General features: G+C 42.0%; 1 protein-coding gene and 1 long non-coding RNA gene across 4 annotated transcripts in view; both read right to left on the reverse strand.

Moving 5' to 3' along the window:
* Positions 1 to 3,963: 3,963 nt before the first annotated feature.
* LOC143513877 (uncharacterized) lies at positions 3,964 to 5,510 on the reverse strand. Its single transcript, XR_013130700.1, has 3 exons — positions 4,490 to 5,510; positions 4,350 to 4,399; positions 3,964 to 4,266 (listed from the first exon to the last, which is right to left on the reverse strand). It is a non-coding gene; the product is annotated as an uncharacterized LOC143513877 (long non-coding RNA).
* A 13,904-nt stretch (positions 5,511 to 19,414) lies between these two features.
* nrf1 (nuclear respiratory factor 1) overlaps positions 19,415 to 20,922 on the reverse strand; it is a 53,244-nt gene continuing 51,736 nt past the window's right edge. For 2 of the 3 annotated variants that reach the window (XM_077006600.1, XM_077006598.1), the window contains one exon: positions 19,415 to 20,655. In XM_077006600.1, coding sequence (XP_076862715.1) covers positions 20,495 to 20,655 — 161 coding nt within the window. In that variant the 3' untranslated portion in view covers positions 19,415 to 20,494. The remainder of the gene's footprint in view (positions 20,656 to 20,922) is intronic. The other variant, XM_077006599.1, reaches the window with a different exon arrangement.

Raw genomic sequence — 20,922 nt, forward strand, 5'->3', positions numbered from 1 at the left:
TCATTTTTACCTTTACTTAGTCTGATTGTGTGATTTGTGTGTGACTTGTGTATTTGTCTGTATTTTGTGTAATTTGTGTGTTAACGGGCCGCCCAATGGAGGATGGGTTCCCTTTTGAGTCTTGGCTCTCCCGAGGTTTCTTCCTAATCCTCACCATCATAGGGAGTTTTTCCTCGCCACTGTCGCCTTTGGCTTGCTCATTAGGGTTCTGGACCCATAGTATTGTTAAACTTTTAAATCCTGTAAAGCGCTTTGTGACAACATGTGTTGTGAAAAGCGCTATACAAATAAACTTTGATTTGATTTGATTTGAAGGGAACAGGTGCAGACCTCTCCTGGGCCTCGCACTCACAGACAGGCCTCTCCTGGGCCTCGCACTTACAGACAGGCCTCTCCTGGGCCTCGCACTCATAGACAGGCCTCTCCTGGGCCTCGCACTCACAGACAGGCCTTTCCTGGGCCTCGCACTCACAGACAGGCCTCTCCTGGGCCTCGCACTCACAGACAGGCCTCTACTGGGCCTCGAACTCGCTGACAGGCCTCTCCTGGGCCTCGAACTCGCTGACAGGACCCTCCTGGGCATCGAACTCACTGACAGGACCCTCCGGGGCTTCGAACTCGCAGGCAGGACCCTCCGGGGCCTCACTCTCGCAGGCAGGACCCTCCGGGGCCTCACTCTCGCAGGCAGGACGCTCACGGACCGCTCCTGGACCTCAGGTATGCTCTCGGACCGCTGCTGGACCTCGGGGTACCGCTCCTGGGCCTCGGGTACGCTCTCTGACCACTCCTGGACCTCGGGTACGCCCTCTGACCGCTCCTGGACCTCGGGTACGCTCTCTGACCGCTCCTGGGCGGCTGGCGTAGGCGCAGGCTGGGCGGCTGGCGTAGGCTGGGCGGCTGGCGTAGGCGTAACTCTGAGGAACCGTTCAGCCCTCAATGCTGCTACAACCTCAGGTTCTGACCAGTCGTGTGTCCAATGCTCTGCGTTATGCTTTCCAAAGCGAGCTCTAAGCATACCAAAAAACCCCTCCAGAGTATCCATCTCATGGGCTCTCCGTGACATGAGGAGATCAGCCCACTGCAGGGCCTTCCCCTCAAGGTATTGTAAGAGGTATCTCACTTTAAGAAATTCGGGAGGTTGTATTATTAAGAGGCACATAAAGATAATGAACACACCAAAACGTAAGACTAGAGGCAATACAAGAACACCGGAACTAAACACGAGACCTAAGTAGAACAAACAGAAACGAAGACCATAATACATACAATACATTTTGAATTAGGAAACACTGAACACATAGGCTACTGAACTTAAACACAAACTCTCAGGACAGCACACAGCTAGAATACAACATAAGGAAACGTGACTCAACAAAAACTAACCATATACAACACCAGGCAAACTGAACACAACAAAGGGAAACGTGACAAACCAGAAACAAACCTTACACACTGAAATTCAAACCAGGCACACACATCCAACTGCAACATGAAGAAAGACAACCCAAAAAACTCTACACCTAGCTTAAGACATGCACAGAAGCAAAACTATCGACATCAACATTGACCCACACTGAAGACCTGGGGGGTATTCCACGAAGCGAGCTAACTCAGTAAGCCGGGCTTTTTAAGACAAGCCTGGCTCATTTTGCTCAAATTCGGTTCCACGAAAGAGGCTAGACTTGAGCCTTGCTCAGTTACTACAGCAACATATACGTTTGAACTAACCTGCTCCGTACCAGGCTAGAGTTGAGGCTTAGCTTAGCGGGACCGCTTCTATTGGCTGAGCAGCGTGATGTCAGTCTCGCCATCCGGGAAACTGAATTGAGGAACAAGGTTCCGCTGCAATCCTATCCATTAAATTGCTGTGGATGTAGCATATCATATCATATTTTTATACATTTAATGGAGTACTGTAATTATTAGTTTGGAATGATTGCAGGTCATTATTATCAAAATTTAATAATTATATTTCCAAATGCAATTTATATTTCGATCTTCAGAGTACATATTCATTGTTAATCAGTGAGGTTTTTGCACATTTTAATGTATTGGTTTAATCTTAACAAATTCAGGTCAGTGTAAAATGGAATACAGTGTCTAATCGCAGTTATGGTCAACAAACATACATTAGCATAAACACTATATCACAAAAATACAATTCTTTGTACCTGAGTATTAATAATAACTGAGTAATTTAGGTGAAGATACTTAGGTATATATTTATCCCCACACTTCCTCTTTTGTGTTCAAATTACAAGCAAATCATATCACTCCGCAATTCACATATGTTCAGTATAAAAAATGTAAATGTGTGGTTAACTTAATGGTGCAAAAAGGAAATGGATACAGACAACTACCTTACCAAGATTTTCATACAGATGATACAAATAATCCAAAATGTAGGCTATAAAAAGAGCAGCTAACAGTGAAGGCTGAAGGCTGATTGACCATGGCATGCCCATTTGTAGAAAATCCAGTAGATGAGGGAGCGTGTGTAGTGCTCAGAGCATTCAGGCTACCAGCTCCAAGGTCATTCCAGGACAGGACAGATCCACTGGGCTTTCTGGATGACTATTTATTTGAGCGCTACAGGTTCAGAAAACACAGTATTATATATCTTTGTAAATTACTGGGGCCATATATTGAGAAGACCACTAGACGTAGTAAAGCTTTTACCAAACTCTAAACGGTCTGTATCGCTTTGCGCTTCTTTGCCAGTGGCGCATTTCGATACAGCATTGGGGATGCAGAACATCTTAGTAAGGCAAGAGTCTGCTGCGAAATTCGATAGGTTTGTCTTGCGCTTAAGCGCTTCCTTAATATATTCATTAAATTCCCTGGTCACAGAGGCATCCTTCCCATAAAAGAAGATTTTTCAGAATAGCAGTAACTTGGAGTTAAATTTATTTGACTTTAAAAGATGCTCTTATCCAGAGCACTTACCGAAGTGCTCTGTATTCATCTTGATCAACTATTTCATGCTAAAATTCATTCAATTCAAAACAAATTGAATTCTCCAGGATTTCCAAATGTCATTGGTGCTATAGACTGCACTCACATCAGGATAAAGGCTCCATCTGGACCCATGGAAGCAGACTATGTGAACTGAAAATCATTTCACAGCATCAATGTACAGGTACATGCAAGTTTTGCCTACCCAACAGAAATTGTAAAGCATGTCGCTCCATGGGTTTGAACAACTTTCACCCTTTGTCACTTTTGCCATTGTTCTAGATGGTTTGCACCAATTTCTATTCTCTAACATTGAGGCAAAATGGCCCGGCTCGGTGCACAATATTTCGTGCCTCCTCACTGGCACAGAGGTTTGCCGAAGGTAAGAATACTCCAACCACACAAAATCGTGCAGATTTGGCCTCAGTGTTTAACTCTTCTCCTTATAATCGTAGGTGCTTTTCCTGGCTTACTGCTTGGGGATGGGGGTTACCCCTGCCAACCTTTTCTCCTTACCCCATGTGCAGACCCTACAACAGATGCCGAGAGGAGGTTCGTGCACATTCAAAGACAAGGGCATGCATTGAGATGGCATTTGGACAGTTAAAGAGTAGATTTAACTGCTTGCGCCATCTCAGTCACCCCTGAGAGAGCCTGTGATATTGTAGCACCCTGTGCAGTTTTGCACAATGTGGCAATACTGCAAAAAGGAGTAATGCCAAGAGTGCAGTTGGAGCAATGGGAAGACAACATTTTAATTGCAGACCACATGGATGGTAGAGCTGTGAGGGACATGTATGCAAACACTTACTTTAGTTAAGGGAATATTTTGTTTGCATTTGTTCATTAACACAAAACAAGACACCTTTTCTTTTGGAAAGAGAAATTTATTGATTGTCTTGCTGAGCCTGTGGACAGAAGAAACTTTGATTTACTTGGCTTGCAAAAACAAGCATATCAAAGTGAGACATTTTTGCAAATACATCTTTTTAAGTACCTTTTGTAGATCTCACTAATCTCAGATTCCTTCAAGACAGAAGTATAGTCAAGATTGAGAAGTATTTATTCATGTTGAACTGCATAACTACTACTCACTTGTTCTCTTGTAGAGGTGTGAGCTCTGAACGTGGAGGCCTGAGGGTCTTCTCTCTGTTCTCCCATTTCCTTTAAACACAACACAAATCATGAGATCACACAGCACATTAACAGACAGATACATAGACACACACGCCTTACAGCTGGCCTTTCTGAACAGGCAGACACTGTGTCCTCATCCTCCTGTACCATCCTGGATGGTCCAGCAATCTCCCCCTGCAAACAACAAATTAAGACACGTAAATGTTAACGGTCCTCAGGGTTCAGCTATAAGAAATAGGCTGGTTTATGGTACTCACATCATTGTCAAATACAGGAGGGTCCAAAAGAGTCAGCACACCCCCCACCACTGTAAAATTTTAGTAATCAAGAATACAATAATACTACAATGTAGCCTGTAAGAACAAAAATGTAAAATCTGAGAAACAACTGAACCTACCTTTAACATATGGCTGTGTATCATGAGGACAGACAGGATCAGATGATGTTCCTCCTTCAATTCCCACAATGATGGGGAGTCCACTGTTTTGCTCCAAAGCAAGGTCTTCTGCAGGAGTCAGGGCTGCTACAGGAGGCCCACCACCAGTAGCAGCAGTAGCAGTTTTCTTTCTGGTTGCTAAAATATTTTATACAGTTATTTAAAATGGTGTTTTACCTTTTGCTGCACATTGGACTAATCAACTGTACTTACCATTCTGGAGTATATTTTTATATTTCACCTTGACCTGCTGCCACGTTCTCTTAACCCCGCTCATGTTACTTCTAAATCAGGAAATTATTAATTAACATGATTAATTTACTATAACACTTTTAAAATGCCAATGAATGGATTAAATTATATGCTCACGCATTTAGTCTGTCTGCAATATTTTGCCAGACAGCTTATCTGGCTTTATAAATACAGGACGTGTTGCCTTTCTTCGTAGTAATGTATTTATATTCATCATACAGACGTATAAGTAGCTCATGTTCAGCAAAAGAAGCAAAAAAGCTGCTCGTCCCTTCAGCTTTCGACATTTTCTTGCCTTTTCGAATATCGATTAGTGAGGCTGTGTAAATACTGTGTGCACGCGCATGATCGCCGATTTCAAAAGCCTGGCTTGAATTAGTAGGAACAGGTTGCGTCTGGATTTCGTTAGTGGAACAGAACTAGACGGAAGTGAACTGTTTGGCTAACTCAAGCGAAGCTCACTCTAATAAGCGCTGCTTTCATAAGCTCGCTTCGTGGAATAGCCCCCTGGAAAACAAAGAATAGATACACACCCAAACGAACACAGACAAGCTACAGCTGAAACCAATGAGACAAAACGAGAGGCGGAACTAAACAGAAGACCAGGGAAGGAGGAGCCGGGCTAGACAGACAGAGAGGGGGCGGAGCCAGGTGTGACACTGGCAAATAGGGCTGCAAATCTTTGGGAATCCCACGATTCGATTCAGAATCGATTCTTGGGGTCACAATTCGATTTTTCTCGATTCTTTCATATCCTAATGATTAGATTAAAAAACGATTATGTTGTCGATTTACGTTTCTATGCATAAATAAGAGCTAGACTTTAATTATCTATCACGGCAAATGGCATTAACTATGTCCAAAGCCACACTGGCTCAAGGGTTGTTAATTATTTTAAATAAAATACACACTGGCTATAACGAAGTTCACCTTTGACCACGACTTTGCAGTATTGCAGCTGTATTATGTCTAAATATCTAGTTACGACAAAACTAGAGTGCTCAATGAACTAAGTTATTAGGGTTCACACACGTAGTGTGGGAAACCTATTGTAATTGCTGGTATTTTTTCTTATTAGGGTTCACACACATAGTGTGGGAAACCTATTGTAATTGCTGGTATTTTTAGGGTTCACACACGTAGTGTGGGAAACCTATTGTAATTGCTCGAGTTTTTCTTCTTATTAGGGTTCACACACAGTGTGGGAACCCTATTGTGTAATTGTTAGCGTTTTTTTTATTAGCGTTTTTCTCCATACACATTCACACACAGGACAATTATGCTTCATATACACAGTTCTCTAGCCATTTCCAACACACTAACTGATGTTTAGCTTATTTTTGCCATCCAAAGACACACTAACAGGGCCTGAAATTCATTTTTCAAAATGAGTGGGAATTCCCCCCTTAAATGTGTCACATAAGGGGGATTTCTACATTTTGGGGGATACTTCTGGTGAACCTAAATACAGGTCTTGCTGTGCTTCAACAAGATATATATATATATATATATATATATATATATATATATATATATATATATATATATATATATATATATATATATATATATACACACACACACACACATATATATATATATATATGTATTTAATATATATACATTGTAACTTTCTCTTGGTTGTTCTTTACCCTGATCTGTCCTCTCCTTGGTCTTTCTTTTCGAAAAAAAAAAAAAAAAACATTCCAACTGCTCTCTTGGAGGGCCAAGCTGAAATTAGCATACATTGGTTAGGCTTGTTATAACTTAATTTTACATCTGTTTTGTGTGCTGAAATGTGTCATCACATCACAGTCAGCTGACTGGGCATCAGGCAGAATTTTATGCATTGCAGTAATCCAGGGTTGCCAACTCTCACGCAATGAGCGTGCGACACGCATTTGACCGTCTTCACACGCACAAACGCCATACATTTGATTTCTCACGCTGAAGAAAATCTAGTTTATTTACCTCTGATCTACATCTATGATTCAATGAGTTACTAGTTCGCTTATATCGCTCTGATATAATACTTAAATGTGTCCATTTTACACCCCCCCAACAATTTACACACACACACACGCCGCCACCCCCCTCCCTCCCTCCCTCCTAAAATCAAATCTCACTCAGTGATAAAGTTGGCAACCCTAGTAATCTGTTTTTCTGCCCTTCTCCTCCGTTATTGACCACCTCCAGATCAGCCTCGCGCTTTCTTTCAGTGCTGCTGTATGAGAGACACTAGCCGAGTGGTGACTTAAAGTCGATGTTTTGTAGCATCGGCTGGTAAAAGGCACAGCACCGTACTTTTTACAAATCGAGCAGCTCATTTCACCGCTATTAAGTTCGAGCCAAGGATATATTCTTGGCCAGTTGGACTGAAACATATGTTTGGACTGCTGCTTTAGTTTACTACCGTCACCTGTCTGTGACTCCGAGGATTAGTTTGGTCAACGTCGCCGCCGCTGCGGTGCTAGGAAGAGTGAGAGCGCCGAGTGCAGCGTCCAGTACGGACGTCGGTCTGTCCGACTATCTGTCCGTCTCACAATACAAACAGAGCTATTGTTTTGCTGAACGTTTTCGCTGTAATTGTGTGCGGGAGTTTCCCGCATTATTATGGATAAAATTGCGGGAATCGAAGAAAGAGTGCGCAATTCCCGCAATCCCGCACTGAAATTCAGGCCCTGCACTAAGATAAACTCAGCAAGTGATTTAGATCTATTATCTGAATTGTTTTGCCATTACAATGCTTTGTGACCTTTTGGGCCTTGGTGACTCATAAGCCAGTTAAATGGACACTGATACTTCAGAGCACGCTACATGTATTCAAATCCAGGGTTAATTATTTACTCTAAACAATGCTCATATCCTATATGGCCCATGGGCCCCTGCATATCTTTTTGAGATTCAAGACATTTGACATTGGGTGACTTTATTTGCTTAATCTGATTAATGTCAGAACATACACTACCACAAACACACACACATACACACACACACACACACACACACACACACATCTATCTAAATGTATGTATAGTTTGTATGCATATTTATAGTATATGTATAGTATATGTCGGTCATGCCAGCAATGTCAGTCGTATCAGTCATATCAGGCATGCCATGCCAGTTATGTCAGTCCAGTCATGTCAGTTATATCAGTCATGTCAGTCATGCCAGTCATGTCAGTCGTGTTCTGCCAGTCAATTAAGTCGTGTCATGCCAATCATTTCAGTCCAATCATATCAGTCATGTCAGTCATATAAGTCATGTCAGTCAAATCATCAAATCATTACAGTCATGTCAGTCATATCAGTCATGTCAGTCCACATTCATACTTTGAATACACGGACAGTCATGTTAGGCGTGCAAGGTGTGCAAGGAGTGAATTAACAAAGCATAGTCTCTGGCTCTGGCTCCCTCAATCTCTCTCTGTCGGTAATATACAGGCCCAATCATGTATAGACACAGGCAGGCCTTCCTATATTGGTCACATAGATGCAACCCTAGCCAGATGTGCTATTTCTGTGTCTCCTTTTCTGACACACGCAGATGTCAGTCATATCAGTCATGTCATGCCAGTCATGTCACTCATATCAGTCATGCCATTACAGTCATGCTAGACATGTCACTCATTCCAGTCATGCCAGTTGTCAGTCATATCAGTCATGTTATTTTTGTTCATCATGCCAGTGAAGTCATTCCAGTCATGCCAGTCATATCAGTTATGTCAGTCATGCCAGTCATGTCAGTCATGTAATGCCAGGCTTTGCAGACTACATTCATACTTTGAATACACGGGCAGTCATGGTAGGCGTGCTAGGTGTGAAAGGAGTGAATTAACAAAGCATAGTCTCTGGCTCCCTCAATCTCTCTCTGTCTGTAATATACAGGCCCAATCATGTATAGACACATGCACGCCTTCCTATATTGTTCACATAGATGCAGCCCTAGCCAGATGTGCTATTTCTGTCTCCCTTTCTGACACAAGCAGATGTCATCACACACTATCTGTAGAGTACACACTGGCCAAACCCAAACAGGTTCTAAAGGACCTTTCGGGGCTTCCTTTTGCCTATTGAGGCCAAAATGCCTATTTGTGTGTGAACCCGCCTATCGCCGCTTGCGGCTATATTTAGGATTTTTCTTTCTTCTTATTCTTTGTCCCATTTTTTTACCTAAAACGTATTGTGCAGCCTAGACCGTAATGCCTAGAAACCCCAAACTTAGCAAAAAGGTTCAGTTAACTCCAAGGACCAGATTCCCATACAGCAGGCGTACTCAACTAAATTTGCCCGCGGTCCAATTTTGGCAGATACCTGTGACCTGAGGTCCGGTGCGGCGGGGGTGGCGAACGTAAGTTGTTGAGCGGGGGGGGGGTAGATATGTGGTAGAAACACCCCTCAAAACAGGGGAATGAACATTTACCTGGCCAATTTTAATGTTGCTATATGTTTCAGGTTTGAAAAGTGCTGGAATTTAGGTTAAAGTACTTTAAAATGCTTGAAATTGTAACTACTTGGTTTCACAACAAATAGCTGTCTGACTGAATAGTTCTCTTGTATTAGGTTAACAAATACGAGCCTCTTGTAATTCCAGGACGAAACATGAGAGAACGTGAAGACGTGAAGATTGGGCGTTTTTTAAATAAACAACCATTAAATAATGTGATAAAAAGCGAATTATTTCGAGTATATGTATAAATATTTAACTTAATTATGTTTAACATGCTGGGAAATATTGAAATGGACCTTGAAAGTGACGTACAAGTGCTTTAATTCCACCTTATAAAGGTGTATGAACCCTGAAAACGTGACTTTGTTCATTGCGCTGAAGTTACAAAATTCGAGAGGTGCACAACCTCTCGAACCGACACGCGGACCCACAGCGATTACGTCATTTTCGCTGCGCGGACCCTCAATAGCCCTGAAATAAATGCTCCGGTTTTGTTTTGGTCCGTATCCAGTTAATCAGGAATGAGAGAGGGTCCGGACAGGACTGCGTTCGGGTCCGGATCCGGACCGCGGTCCGCCAGTTGAGTACCCCTGCCATACAGGGACCCAAATTGGCCTGATGTTGGCGCTATAGCAGACCATGTTGACTTTTGGTCCATATCTCCCATACCGTAGGTCCTAGAACCAAAATTCCAGTTCCTATACATTCCTTGACTAAATTCAATAGGACTATTAATATACAACCATCAAGCTCCGCCCACTTAGATTTCGAGTTAATTTGCATAATGTGCAAAATCGCACATATTTTTTAGCGCGAACTAGTCCCTGGATTTTTCACATATGTGCACATACGCGGTATCAAAACGTTCAGAAGAGTCTGACCTTTAAAATGTATCCAACAAAAATGCTAATTTCTTCACTACCTAGTCAGTATAAGTCAATGAAATGAGGGGGCGTAAACTCAATTGTAAATTTTGCGCTTATGGAGCTCTAACTGAAGAAAACTTGCATGCAATGAGATGACACTTCACAGACAGCTTCCCCCTGAGGGTCTGGGGCAGCTCGCAGAGGTTGCCATACCTCACCTGCTAGGGGGCGCTATAACATGCAAAAATTTGCCCCATGCACTCAGATTGGCCGATGAACATGAAACTTGACAGACATCATCTATGGGCCTAGACATGCCGTACTTCCAAAATGGCTGATGTAATCGGCCAATCAGTGATTGGCACGCGTTTGACAGGCTTATTATTGGTCAATCTGCACGAAACCTCTTGGGTGTGGGCAAGTGCACACCCCCTATGACATACTCCAGCCGGGTGTCGATTGGCCACTGGGGGGCGCTATTGCAAAAAAAGCAAGTATATCCCCTACATCAGGGGTGCTCATTACGTCGATCGCGATCGACCGGTCGATCGCGAAGGAAGTGTCGGTCGATCGCGAAGGAATGTGCGTAGATCGCGTCACATAAAATAGTAGTAGATGAATCGCACATCTGCACTGACGGTTGTATTTTGATTGACATTCACGGTAGCCAATCTGCAATCCACTCAACAAATTACGTTCGCCACCCCCCCCCCCCCCCCCCCCCCCCCCCCCGCCCCGCTCAACAAATTACATTCGCCGCCACCCCGGTTGATCTTTCTGACTTGGTCATCTTATAAGTAGCTCGCAAGCTGAAAACTGTGGGCACCCCTGCCCTACATAATTCCACTTGGAAACATGCAATTTGACTCTTTTGATTTCTTGCAGTAGTGCGAACAACTTCCCCATTACATTCTTTTTTGTCTCTCTCTCAAACACACAGACACACACCTTTATACCTATATGTATGTATAGTTTCTATGTATGCTTTTGTATGTATATGTATTAGTATATGTTGTCATAGTTTGTGTAACGATTGAAAGACACGGAGAGGGATCCTGGTGCGAAAGCTCGAGGCTTTTATTTAAATACACTGGCACAGTGGTAGCGTGCGAGTAAACAATGGTGGTGTGACGAGAAACTCTCGTAGCTACGTGGCGGTAGTCAGGTCGGTCTGGGGTTGTGACGGGTAGGCAGAGTCCGTGAGGTATCCGAGGGTTAAGCAGGAGACGAGGTCTAGGAAACAGGCAGAGGTCAGTACACAGGGTAAACAGTAACAGGGAGTAACGCTTGGTATGCAACATGGTTGGCAATACTTCGCATCTGGCAGGTGGAGCGGAAGGGTTTAAGTGTGTGTGGAATGTGGGCGTGGTGATGGGGAACAGCTGAGCAGGGGCAATCAGGTGACATTCCTGACATTACCCCTCCTCAACGGAGCGTCTCTAGACGCTCCACGACGTGAAGGCGGACGGCCACGCCCCCTGGGGGCAGGGAAATGTGGATGGGCAGCGTGGAAGTCTGAGATGAGCGAGGGACAGAGAACATCCCACGCAGGCACCCAGGCTCTTTCTTCCGGACCAAAGCCCTCCCAATCGACAAGGTACTGGAGACCCCCGCGATGACGTCGGGACTCCAGCAGCTCCCGTACAATGTACGCCGGACGACCATCAACATCCAGAGGCTCCGGGGGACGGTCCGACACAGTGGAGACAGACATGGGGCTGTAGTGAACAGGCTTAAGGAGAGACACATGGAACGTAGGGTGAATGCGATACTGCGGGGGCAGGAGTAGTCTGTACGTAACAGCATTGACCCTCCTAAGGATTTTGAATGGCCCGATGTAACAGGGGCTGAGCTTGCGGCAGGGTAAACGCAGGTTGAGGTTTCTTGTCGAGAGCCATACACACTGACCTGGGTGATATATCAGAGCCGGGAGACGACGACGGTCCGCGTTCATACGACGTGTATGGAGAGCACGCCGCAACTGTACGTGCGCGAGCTCCCAGGTGCGGGCACTGTTCTTTAGCCAGTCGTCCAGGGTCGGGACGTCAGAGGGAGTTTCTTCCCACGGGAAGAATGGGGGCTGGTATCCATACACACACTGGAAGGGAGTGATTTTCGTAGAGGAGTGAATTATAGAGTTGCGTGCATATTCAGCCCAGGGAAGATATTTGTGCCAATCCCTCCGTGACATGCAGTATTGACGTAAGAATCGACCCAATTCCTGATTGTACCTCTCAACCTCACCGTTAGACTGGGGGTGATATCCCGAGGTAAGGCTGACCGAGTGCCTTACAGAACTGGGTCCAGACACGCGAAGTGAACTGTACTCCTCGATCCGACACAATGTCTTCTGGTAGTCCGTAGATACGAAAGACATAGTGGAAGATGTCCGCGGCTGTCTCCATGGCCGTGGGTAGTTTAGGGCGAGGAATCAGCAGACACATCTTTGAAAACCTGTCTACTATAACGAAAATGACAGTGTTACCTCCCGAAACGGGCAGGTCAGTAACGAAATCCACCGCGAGATGAGACTATGGTTGGCGGGGAACATTTAATGGGAGGAGTTTACCAGTGGGTAGTGTACGGGGGGTGCGTGATTTGGCGCATACTTCACATGCGAGCACATAATCGCGGATGTCCTCCTCCCACGACGGCCACCAATACTTTCGAGCGAGGAGGAGTTTCGTCCGTGTGATGCCAGGATGACCCGTACTGGGCAAGTCGTGAGCGAGTTGAAGGAGCTGTCCTCTCATGGACACAGGGACGTACTGTTTTCTTTCAGGAACATCCTCAGGGCCCGAATCCGCACGCAGCGCTTTGTCTAAGTCGTCTTGTAAATCCCAACGGATGAGATTGAGGAAACAGGAGTCCTTTAGGATACGTTCAGGTACCTTTTCGCTAGGCGATTTTTCGTATATCTGTGATAGGGCATCCGCCTTGGTGTTCTTGGAGCCGGGTCTGAAGCAAACTGTAAACCGGAAGAGGGAAAAGAACAACGCCCACCGTGCTTGTCGTGGATTCAGACGTTGGGCGGATTTAATGTACTCCAAGTTTTTATGGTCAGTGTATACTACGAAGGGCAGTTCTGCACCCTCCAGCCAGTGACGCCACTGCTCTAGTGCGAGTTTCATGACTAGGAGTTCTCGATCCCCTACATCATAGTTCATTTCCGCAGGCTTTAGTTTCCTTGAGAAGTAGGCACAGGGATACAATTTCGGAGGATTTCCCTGTCTTTGTGATAACACCGCTCCCACACCCACCTCTGACGCGTCAACCTCCACTATGAAGGATAGTTGTGGATCTGGGAGGTGTAATATGGGTGCACTGGTGAACGCTGTCTTTAACGAGTTAAATGCTTGTTCCTCTTTATAGGACCATGAGAACCGGCGTTTCTTGCCTCCTTTCAGAAGATCGGTGAGGGGAGCAGCCACAGACCCGAAACCCCGAATAAACCGGCGACAGAAATTAGCAAAACCCAAAAACCATTGTAGGTCTTTCACGGAACGGGGTATTGGCCAGTTTACCACGGCATCTACCTTGTCGGCATCCATACTAATACGGCCAGGGGAGAGGGTGCATCCGAGGAAGGAAACCGTGGAAACGTGGAACTCACACTTCTCCACCTTGACGTACAGTCCGTTCTCCCGCAAGCGCTGCAAGACGGCCGCGACGTACTGAACATGTTCAGTGACAGAAGGGGAATATACCAGGATGTCATCTATGTAAACGAACACAAACTGATCAATCATATCACGGAAGATCTCGTCCATGAAAGCTTGAAACACTGAAGGGCTGTTGGATAATCCATACGGCATTACCAGGTACTCGTAGTGGCCGCGCGCAGTCACAAAGGCTGTCTTCCACTCGTCACCCTCCCGAATGCGGATCAGGTTGTACACAGGGTAAACAGTAACAGGGAGTAATGCTTGGTATGCAACATGGTTGGCAATACTTCGCGTCTGGCAGGTGGAGCGGAAGGGTTTAAGTGTGTGTGGTGATGGGGAACAGCTGAGCAGGGGCAATCAGGTGACATTCCTGACAGTTTGAGTACATACACTACCACACACACATACACACTTCTACCTAAATGTATGGATAGTTTGTATGCATATCTATAGTATATGTATAGTATATGTCAGTCATGCCAGTGATGTCAGTCGTATCAGTCATATCAGACATGCCAGTCATGTCAGTCCAGTCATGTCAGTTATGTCAGTCATGCCAGTCATGTTCCGCCAGTCACATAAGTCATGTCATGCCAATAATTTCAGTCCAGTCATATCAGTCATGTCAGTCCAGTTATGTCAGTCATATAAGTCATGTCAGTCAAATCATCAAATCATGCCAGTTATGTCAGTCATATCAGTCATTTTACTTTTGTTCGTCATGCCAGTGATGTCATTACAGTCATGCCAGTCATATCAGTTATGTCAGTCATGCCAGTCATGTAAGGCCAGGCTTTGCAGACTACATTCATACTTTGAATACACGGGCAGTCATGTTAGGCGTGCTAGGTAAAAGAGTGAATTAACAAAGCATAGTCTCTGGCTCCCTCAATCTCTCTCTGTCGGTAATATACAGGCCCAATCATGTATAGACACATGCAGGTCTTCTTATATTGTTCACATAGATGCAGCCCTAGCCAGATGTGCTATTTCTGTGTCTCCCTTTCTGACACATGCAGATATCATCACACACTATCTGTAGAGCACACACTGGCCAAACCCAAACAGCTTCTTTTTACTTTTAGGTCTAAAGGACCTTTTGGGCTTCCTTTTGCCTATTGAGGCCAAAATGCCTAGTGTGAACCCGCCTATCGCCGCTTGCGGCTATATTTTTATTTTTTATTGTAACTTTATTTTACCGTGAGTTATAATCACTGTAACTCCCGAATATCATCTGTAGCGTCTTTATGCGTGTGCAAACGATCAAGCCCATTCTAACTCGGGTTGGGTTGACGGTAAAATCTAAAGTGTTGCTTTCAAAGACCGCGGAGCCGTTTGGACTTCATACTTCAGCGGTGCAACAACAAATACCGTACACTACACAACCCGCTATAGCTTTACTAGCATGCCTGTACATAGTCAAAGCTGTTTCCTTGTTTTGCCTAGCACTACGGTGGCTGAGAAGGCACACACGCACCAGAAAAAAAATCGATTTTTTGAAAATGAGAATCGATTCTGTATCGTTCAATGTTAGAAACACGATTCTAGCTCGAATCGATTTTTTCCTGCACCCCTACTGGCAAACTGATTGATGAGTCTAGGTTTGTGAACAGTACTTGGCTGACTGCATTGTGCCATGTGTAAAGTTTGTTTGAAGGGGATTATGGTGTGGGGTTGTTTTTCAGGAGCTGGGCTTGGCCCCTTAGTTCCAATGAAAGGAACTCTGAATGCTTCAGCATACCAAGACATTTTAGACAATTCCATGCTCCCAACTTTGTGGGAACAGTTTGGAGTTGGTCCCTTCCTCTTCCAACGTGACTGCACCAGTGCACAAAGCAAGGTCCATAAAGACATGGATGACAGTCTGCTGTGGATGAACTTGACTGGCCAGTCCTGACCTCAACCCGATAGAACACCTTTGGGATGAATTAGAATGGAGACTGAGAGCCAGGACTTCTCTCACAAACGCGCTTCTGGAATACACATAAACACACTCCTAAACATTGTGGACAGCCTTCCAAGAAGAGTTGAAGCTGTTCTAGCTGCAAAAGGTAGACCAATGTCATATTGAACCCTATGGATTAGGAATGGGATGTCATTAGGAAGGTGAGTGAATACTTTTAGCAAAATATAGTATATATAATCAATAAAGCATTAAACAACACAGGCATGTGCCCGCAGGATTTTGTTTTAGCACTAGTCCAAAGCCAGAAATTGTGGCACAGAATTGGAGTGTATCATAGGTTGTCATTTTAACACACAAGAAACACATTTTATTATGTCCCCTAAGCATTTTCCATAATTGGCATCCTAGCTAACCCTGACAAGAAAATGTTGTTTTTGTCACCAGCATTATGACATGACTACTGGGTTAAAGCCAAAGGGAGATAACAAAGAAGACATTTCTCTAGTCTTTATACATATTTGTTTTATTAGTGAATAAAATAATGAAATAAGAAAAAATACCTTATTTTCCAGAAAACATGTAAATAGGTGATATTCAACTCTGGTACTAGCGCAAAATGAGGAAAGCAATATTTTCTGATATGTGTGGATTTGTATGATTATTTCTCATTCTTTATACTGTCACATAATATATATGTGACTGTCAAGCACTCAATCAAATCTCTGCCATTTATGTCACAAATACAAGTGTGACTGGGTTGATATGAAATATGTAGTGGGGCAAAGGTTTATATAAAGTTCCAATTTACTTTGAGAACAGACATTTCATGTAAATGTTTTTTAAATGTTAAAAATGTAACTGAAAAAGTAAATCATAAACACTCAATATTCATCAAACCAATATCACTGAGGCCATTAAATACATTTGACTAAAGGACCAATATGTAATATTAAGCCCTTAAAATCGTTTAAAATGGACACTGCAGTCCAATTTAAAAATAGTGGAAAGCATTGTTTGCCCTTACAACCTCCTCCCCAGACTTGAAGCTCATGTGGGTGGGTTGCCAGGTGGAGGACACTAAACCTACATGAATGAATGCAAGACAAGCACAATATTAAAACTAAAGCTAAATTAAAGTTAACGAAATTAACTTTATATCAACGGGCCTGATAATGTGCCTTGGAAAGTGCACCTTTGTTATATATATACTGATACCAAAAGGTTCTACTCAAGCTTCACTATATGGTGAGTTGGGAATGAGAATGGGTTGTTAATGCTGTAGCAAATCTTTGAAAATGCAGGGCTTTGCCTAGAAGATCTAAAAAAGTCTAATATTATGGTTCATTTGGGTCCTGAATGAATGGCTACCTTCCCATTGTTGAAATGCCAGTGACAAGTGCTATGGAATCAGCAGCAGTCTGGAAAAAAAATGTGCTTCACAATTCTTGTTAATTCATTGTCAAAGTTAATTTGTTTTGGGCATAAACTGACCCACAAAATGCATTGGATCAAACACCACTTCTTGGACCTTTACACGGGGCTAAAAGAGAAGATAATCTGCAAGGCCTTAGCTAATGCACAAGAGCTGTATGGAGAACAATCTGTGTGCATGGTTGTACTTGTGGAACGGATGGAAGGATGGAGTATGTATTATTAACAAACGATTAGTAGAGATTAAAGCAATGCTCCAGAGGTCTGTACAGCTCCACATTGGAGGAATGACTTCCTGTGGAGTAGGAGTCTTGCTTTAAATGATCTAGTCAAAATAAGCAGATATGATAAGTCATGAGTGTGGTGATGAAAAAGGAAAGCAAAAAGCTTTTTTTATATTTAATATGTGACAAACTGTAAATAAAAGCAGGTTCCTTGTTTTTATTAATAGTAAACAACTGCCATTTTAATGTCTTTTCAGGTTATGAGGCACTCACCCACCCACAGTCTCATGAAAAAAATCGGCTTAGTGTCTCCAGGCATTAATACAATCAATATCCCTGACCTACATTCCCCTAATGACACAGCAGCACAAGCCACTCCAGTATTTCAGTGCTAATGGCAGCCTTCTTACATATGTGAGACTGAAAAACATTCAGTGTTTTGAAGTAATTACATATGTTAAAGGCAAGGACATATGAACAAAATGTTTATTATCTAATGTAAAAATATGTCTATAGCCATCAATGTAATAAATAGCAAAAAATAATAATAATTAGCCATTTTATGCTATTTTACCACTGCAAAGGAATGTCAGCTTTACACAAGTTATCCAATATATGCTGTTGGATAACTGGATATTTCTGTTGATATGAAGTATGAGGCACCAAGAACAAGCCATTACTATATAGGAATTATAACCTTGGGGAAACAAAACCTATAACAACAAATTGTCCTGAACAGCATTTTGATTCTTTGTGATCATTATTATAATCTTTAGCACCTTTCATACCAAGAATAACCCTTACAATATAGCAATTATAACCTAGGGGAAGCAAGACCTATAGCAAAACATTTTCCTGAACTGAACTGCATTTTGATTCTTTGTGATAATAAAAATAATCTTCATTTGTATAGCACCTTTCATACATACATGCAACTCAAAGTGCTTTACAGAATAAATAGAAGAAAACAAACAATAAAATAAGGTAATAAAATAAAATGACAAATACTTATTAAAATAATAGAAAAAACTAAATAATGTGATAAAATAATAAAATGACAAAATAATTAATCATCGATGTTCCTTAAATAAATGCAGATCTAAACAGGAAGGTTTTGAAGCTCTTCTTAAAGCTGTACAGGGATTAAATGTCTCTGAGGTCCTCAAGAAGAGAGTTCCAAAGCTTTGGGCCATAGTGGCTGAAAGCACCCTCTCAAATCTTTAACCAGGTTTTAGGAATTCACCAGATTGCTGTTTGAAGACCTGAGAAACCTTACTGGAACATAATTAACAATCATTTCACTAAGATAAAGTGGAACATGGCCAATCACCAGAACCTTAAAATCTATTCTAAAACTGATTGTTAACCAGTGCAGTGAGTGGAGTGCAGGTGTAATTTGATCTCTTTCTCCTCAGGACCCTTGTGGCAGCATTCTGAACTCACTGTAGGTGTGAAATAGAGCTCATTGGGAGGACAGATAAAACAGCGTTACAATAATATAGCCTTAATATGAAAAATGCATGCACAAGTTTCTCACTATCAGCAGTACAGAGCATGTCTTGGACCTTAGCGATATCTTGAAGGTGGGTCTTTTTTTTTAAACAAAATATATTCCACGTGCATGGTGTTTTCTATAAGTGGATTTAAATGAGAATAAGGGTCTTGTATAATTTAGTATAGGATAAGTTGTTTGAACAAAATAGAAGGCTATTCTTTGATATTTACTTAACAGAGCAAATGAGACTCACAATTCTTAAGATGGTTATCAAATAATTAGCAACTGAATATATAAAATCTGAATGTGATGTAATATATTGCCCTATATTAAAGGCTTTAACATGGTAGGAAGAGTCATGACTGGCTATGTTATAGGAGCTGTCATTACTTAAACAATGTATGCATAGACGTGTGTTGGACTGAGATTGAAGGAACTATGGATGATTGCTTTGATAGTTATAGAAAGGGAACTGTGTTACTGCACTTTGCCCGTCTTGGTAAAAGGTACTACATTTAGCTTTAGCCAGAAGAAAATTCCCTATAATATAAAGAAGCAATGTCAAAACAAAAATGAAAAAAATTATAACCTACAATTTGTGAACAGTAGCCATTTTAATTCCAAGATATTACAGACTGCGAAAGATTTAAAGATATTCTGCATGTTAGCATCAGGTTAATACCAGAAATTTAGTTTTTCTCAGCTACAAACATGTTTTTGCTTTCAACAGTATGTTTTTGGAAAATCATATTTAAAGCTTTTTAATTACACACTGTCCACTTAGCAAAAAAGCTATTGATGTCTTTAAATCGCCAATATATAGCTTAAAAACTGCAGTGCATTATGCTCATTTGTTTCAATAAATTCATGAGAACTCAAACAGTGCCAACTGCAATATATATGATGTAAAATCTGCTGGTATTATAAACATATACAAAGAGCATCAGTAGATTCTTTACAGAATACAATGACTGTAAAAGGTTTATTTTTGCTATTTAGTATACATTCTAAATACTTGGTAAATTATTTAAATCCGAACTTTAAACTTATTTCACAGATTTAGATCCCATATATTATTTCAAGAATTCAGAATTCAATCAAAATGGCCCAGTAAATTATAGTTCAGAGACACAGCAGTACTTTTTAGATTAGAGATTAATCTGGGATACATTCAGCCATAACTGTAATATGTAAGTAATATGCTTTCTGAAAATGTAGGCTTGTTTCTGGTGACCTAGATCAGTTCTATCACGAAGCAAGAAGACCACAGAATTTGTAACCTTGTAAACAAACAAGAAAGCCTGAACATGGCACAAATACGGTGTATGCAAATCTAGACGTGTATGGTAGAAAATACAACTTAAAAATAATTAAGAGATATCAATATTAAGAGATCAATATTAAAAATGCAGAGAAAAACATGCTGTTATTCAGGTACTGCTGAATACACTGAATTTGGTCCATTTATTTTTGATTACTAGAAAATAGAAAAAAAAAATCAACATCACAGGCAACATATTCATCACACTACTAAAATGAAAATCATCTTTACAAAGTAAACAACAAAATAACTTCAGGTGTTAAAAATATAAATTTTTCACTATGCACATATGAAGACTGCTCAGTGGTCTCTTCATTTTATTGAAGAGCACAACTTTCTACACCACATCTTGTGTCACTGCTCTAATGTCACAACTTCCACAGCCTGTCCATCCAATGTTACAGTGTTGTCAATACGTGTTGCAACAGGAGCCATGGCAACCTGAACAGGGCGACTTCCTTGGGCCAAACTGGTAACTACAGTTTGATACATGCTGACTGGAATCTGGACTAAACCTGAGGAGGGGGAAAAGGGAAATAATACGAGTTAAAAATAAATGAGTGTTCCGCTCCTGCATGGATCAAATGGCAAGTCACTTTGGATTAAACATTCTGTCCTAGCACAATTACACAACAACTAAATATTTAATATTTTTAAATAAAAATCTGTATTATTATTATTATTATTATTAAGCTTAATTATTCTAATGTTTAACTAATTACAAGCATGGACATAATTTTGATTTCAAAAGTGGGGGGGACATAGATTCGTCGCTATTTAAA

The sequence above is a fragment of the Brachyhypopomus gauderio genome, chromosome 5 (genome assembly GCF_052324685.1).
Source record: "Brachyhypopomus gauderio isolate BG-103 chromosome 5, BGAUD_0.2, whole genome shotgun sequence".
Classification (NCBI taxonomy): domain Eukaryota; kingdom Metazoa; phylum Chordata; class Actinopteri; order Gymnotiformes; family Hypopomidae; genus Brachyhypopomus; species Brachyhypopomus gauderio.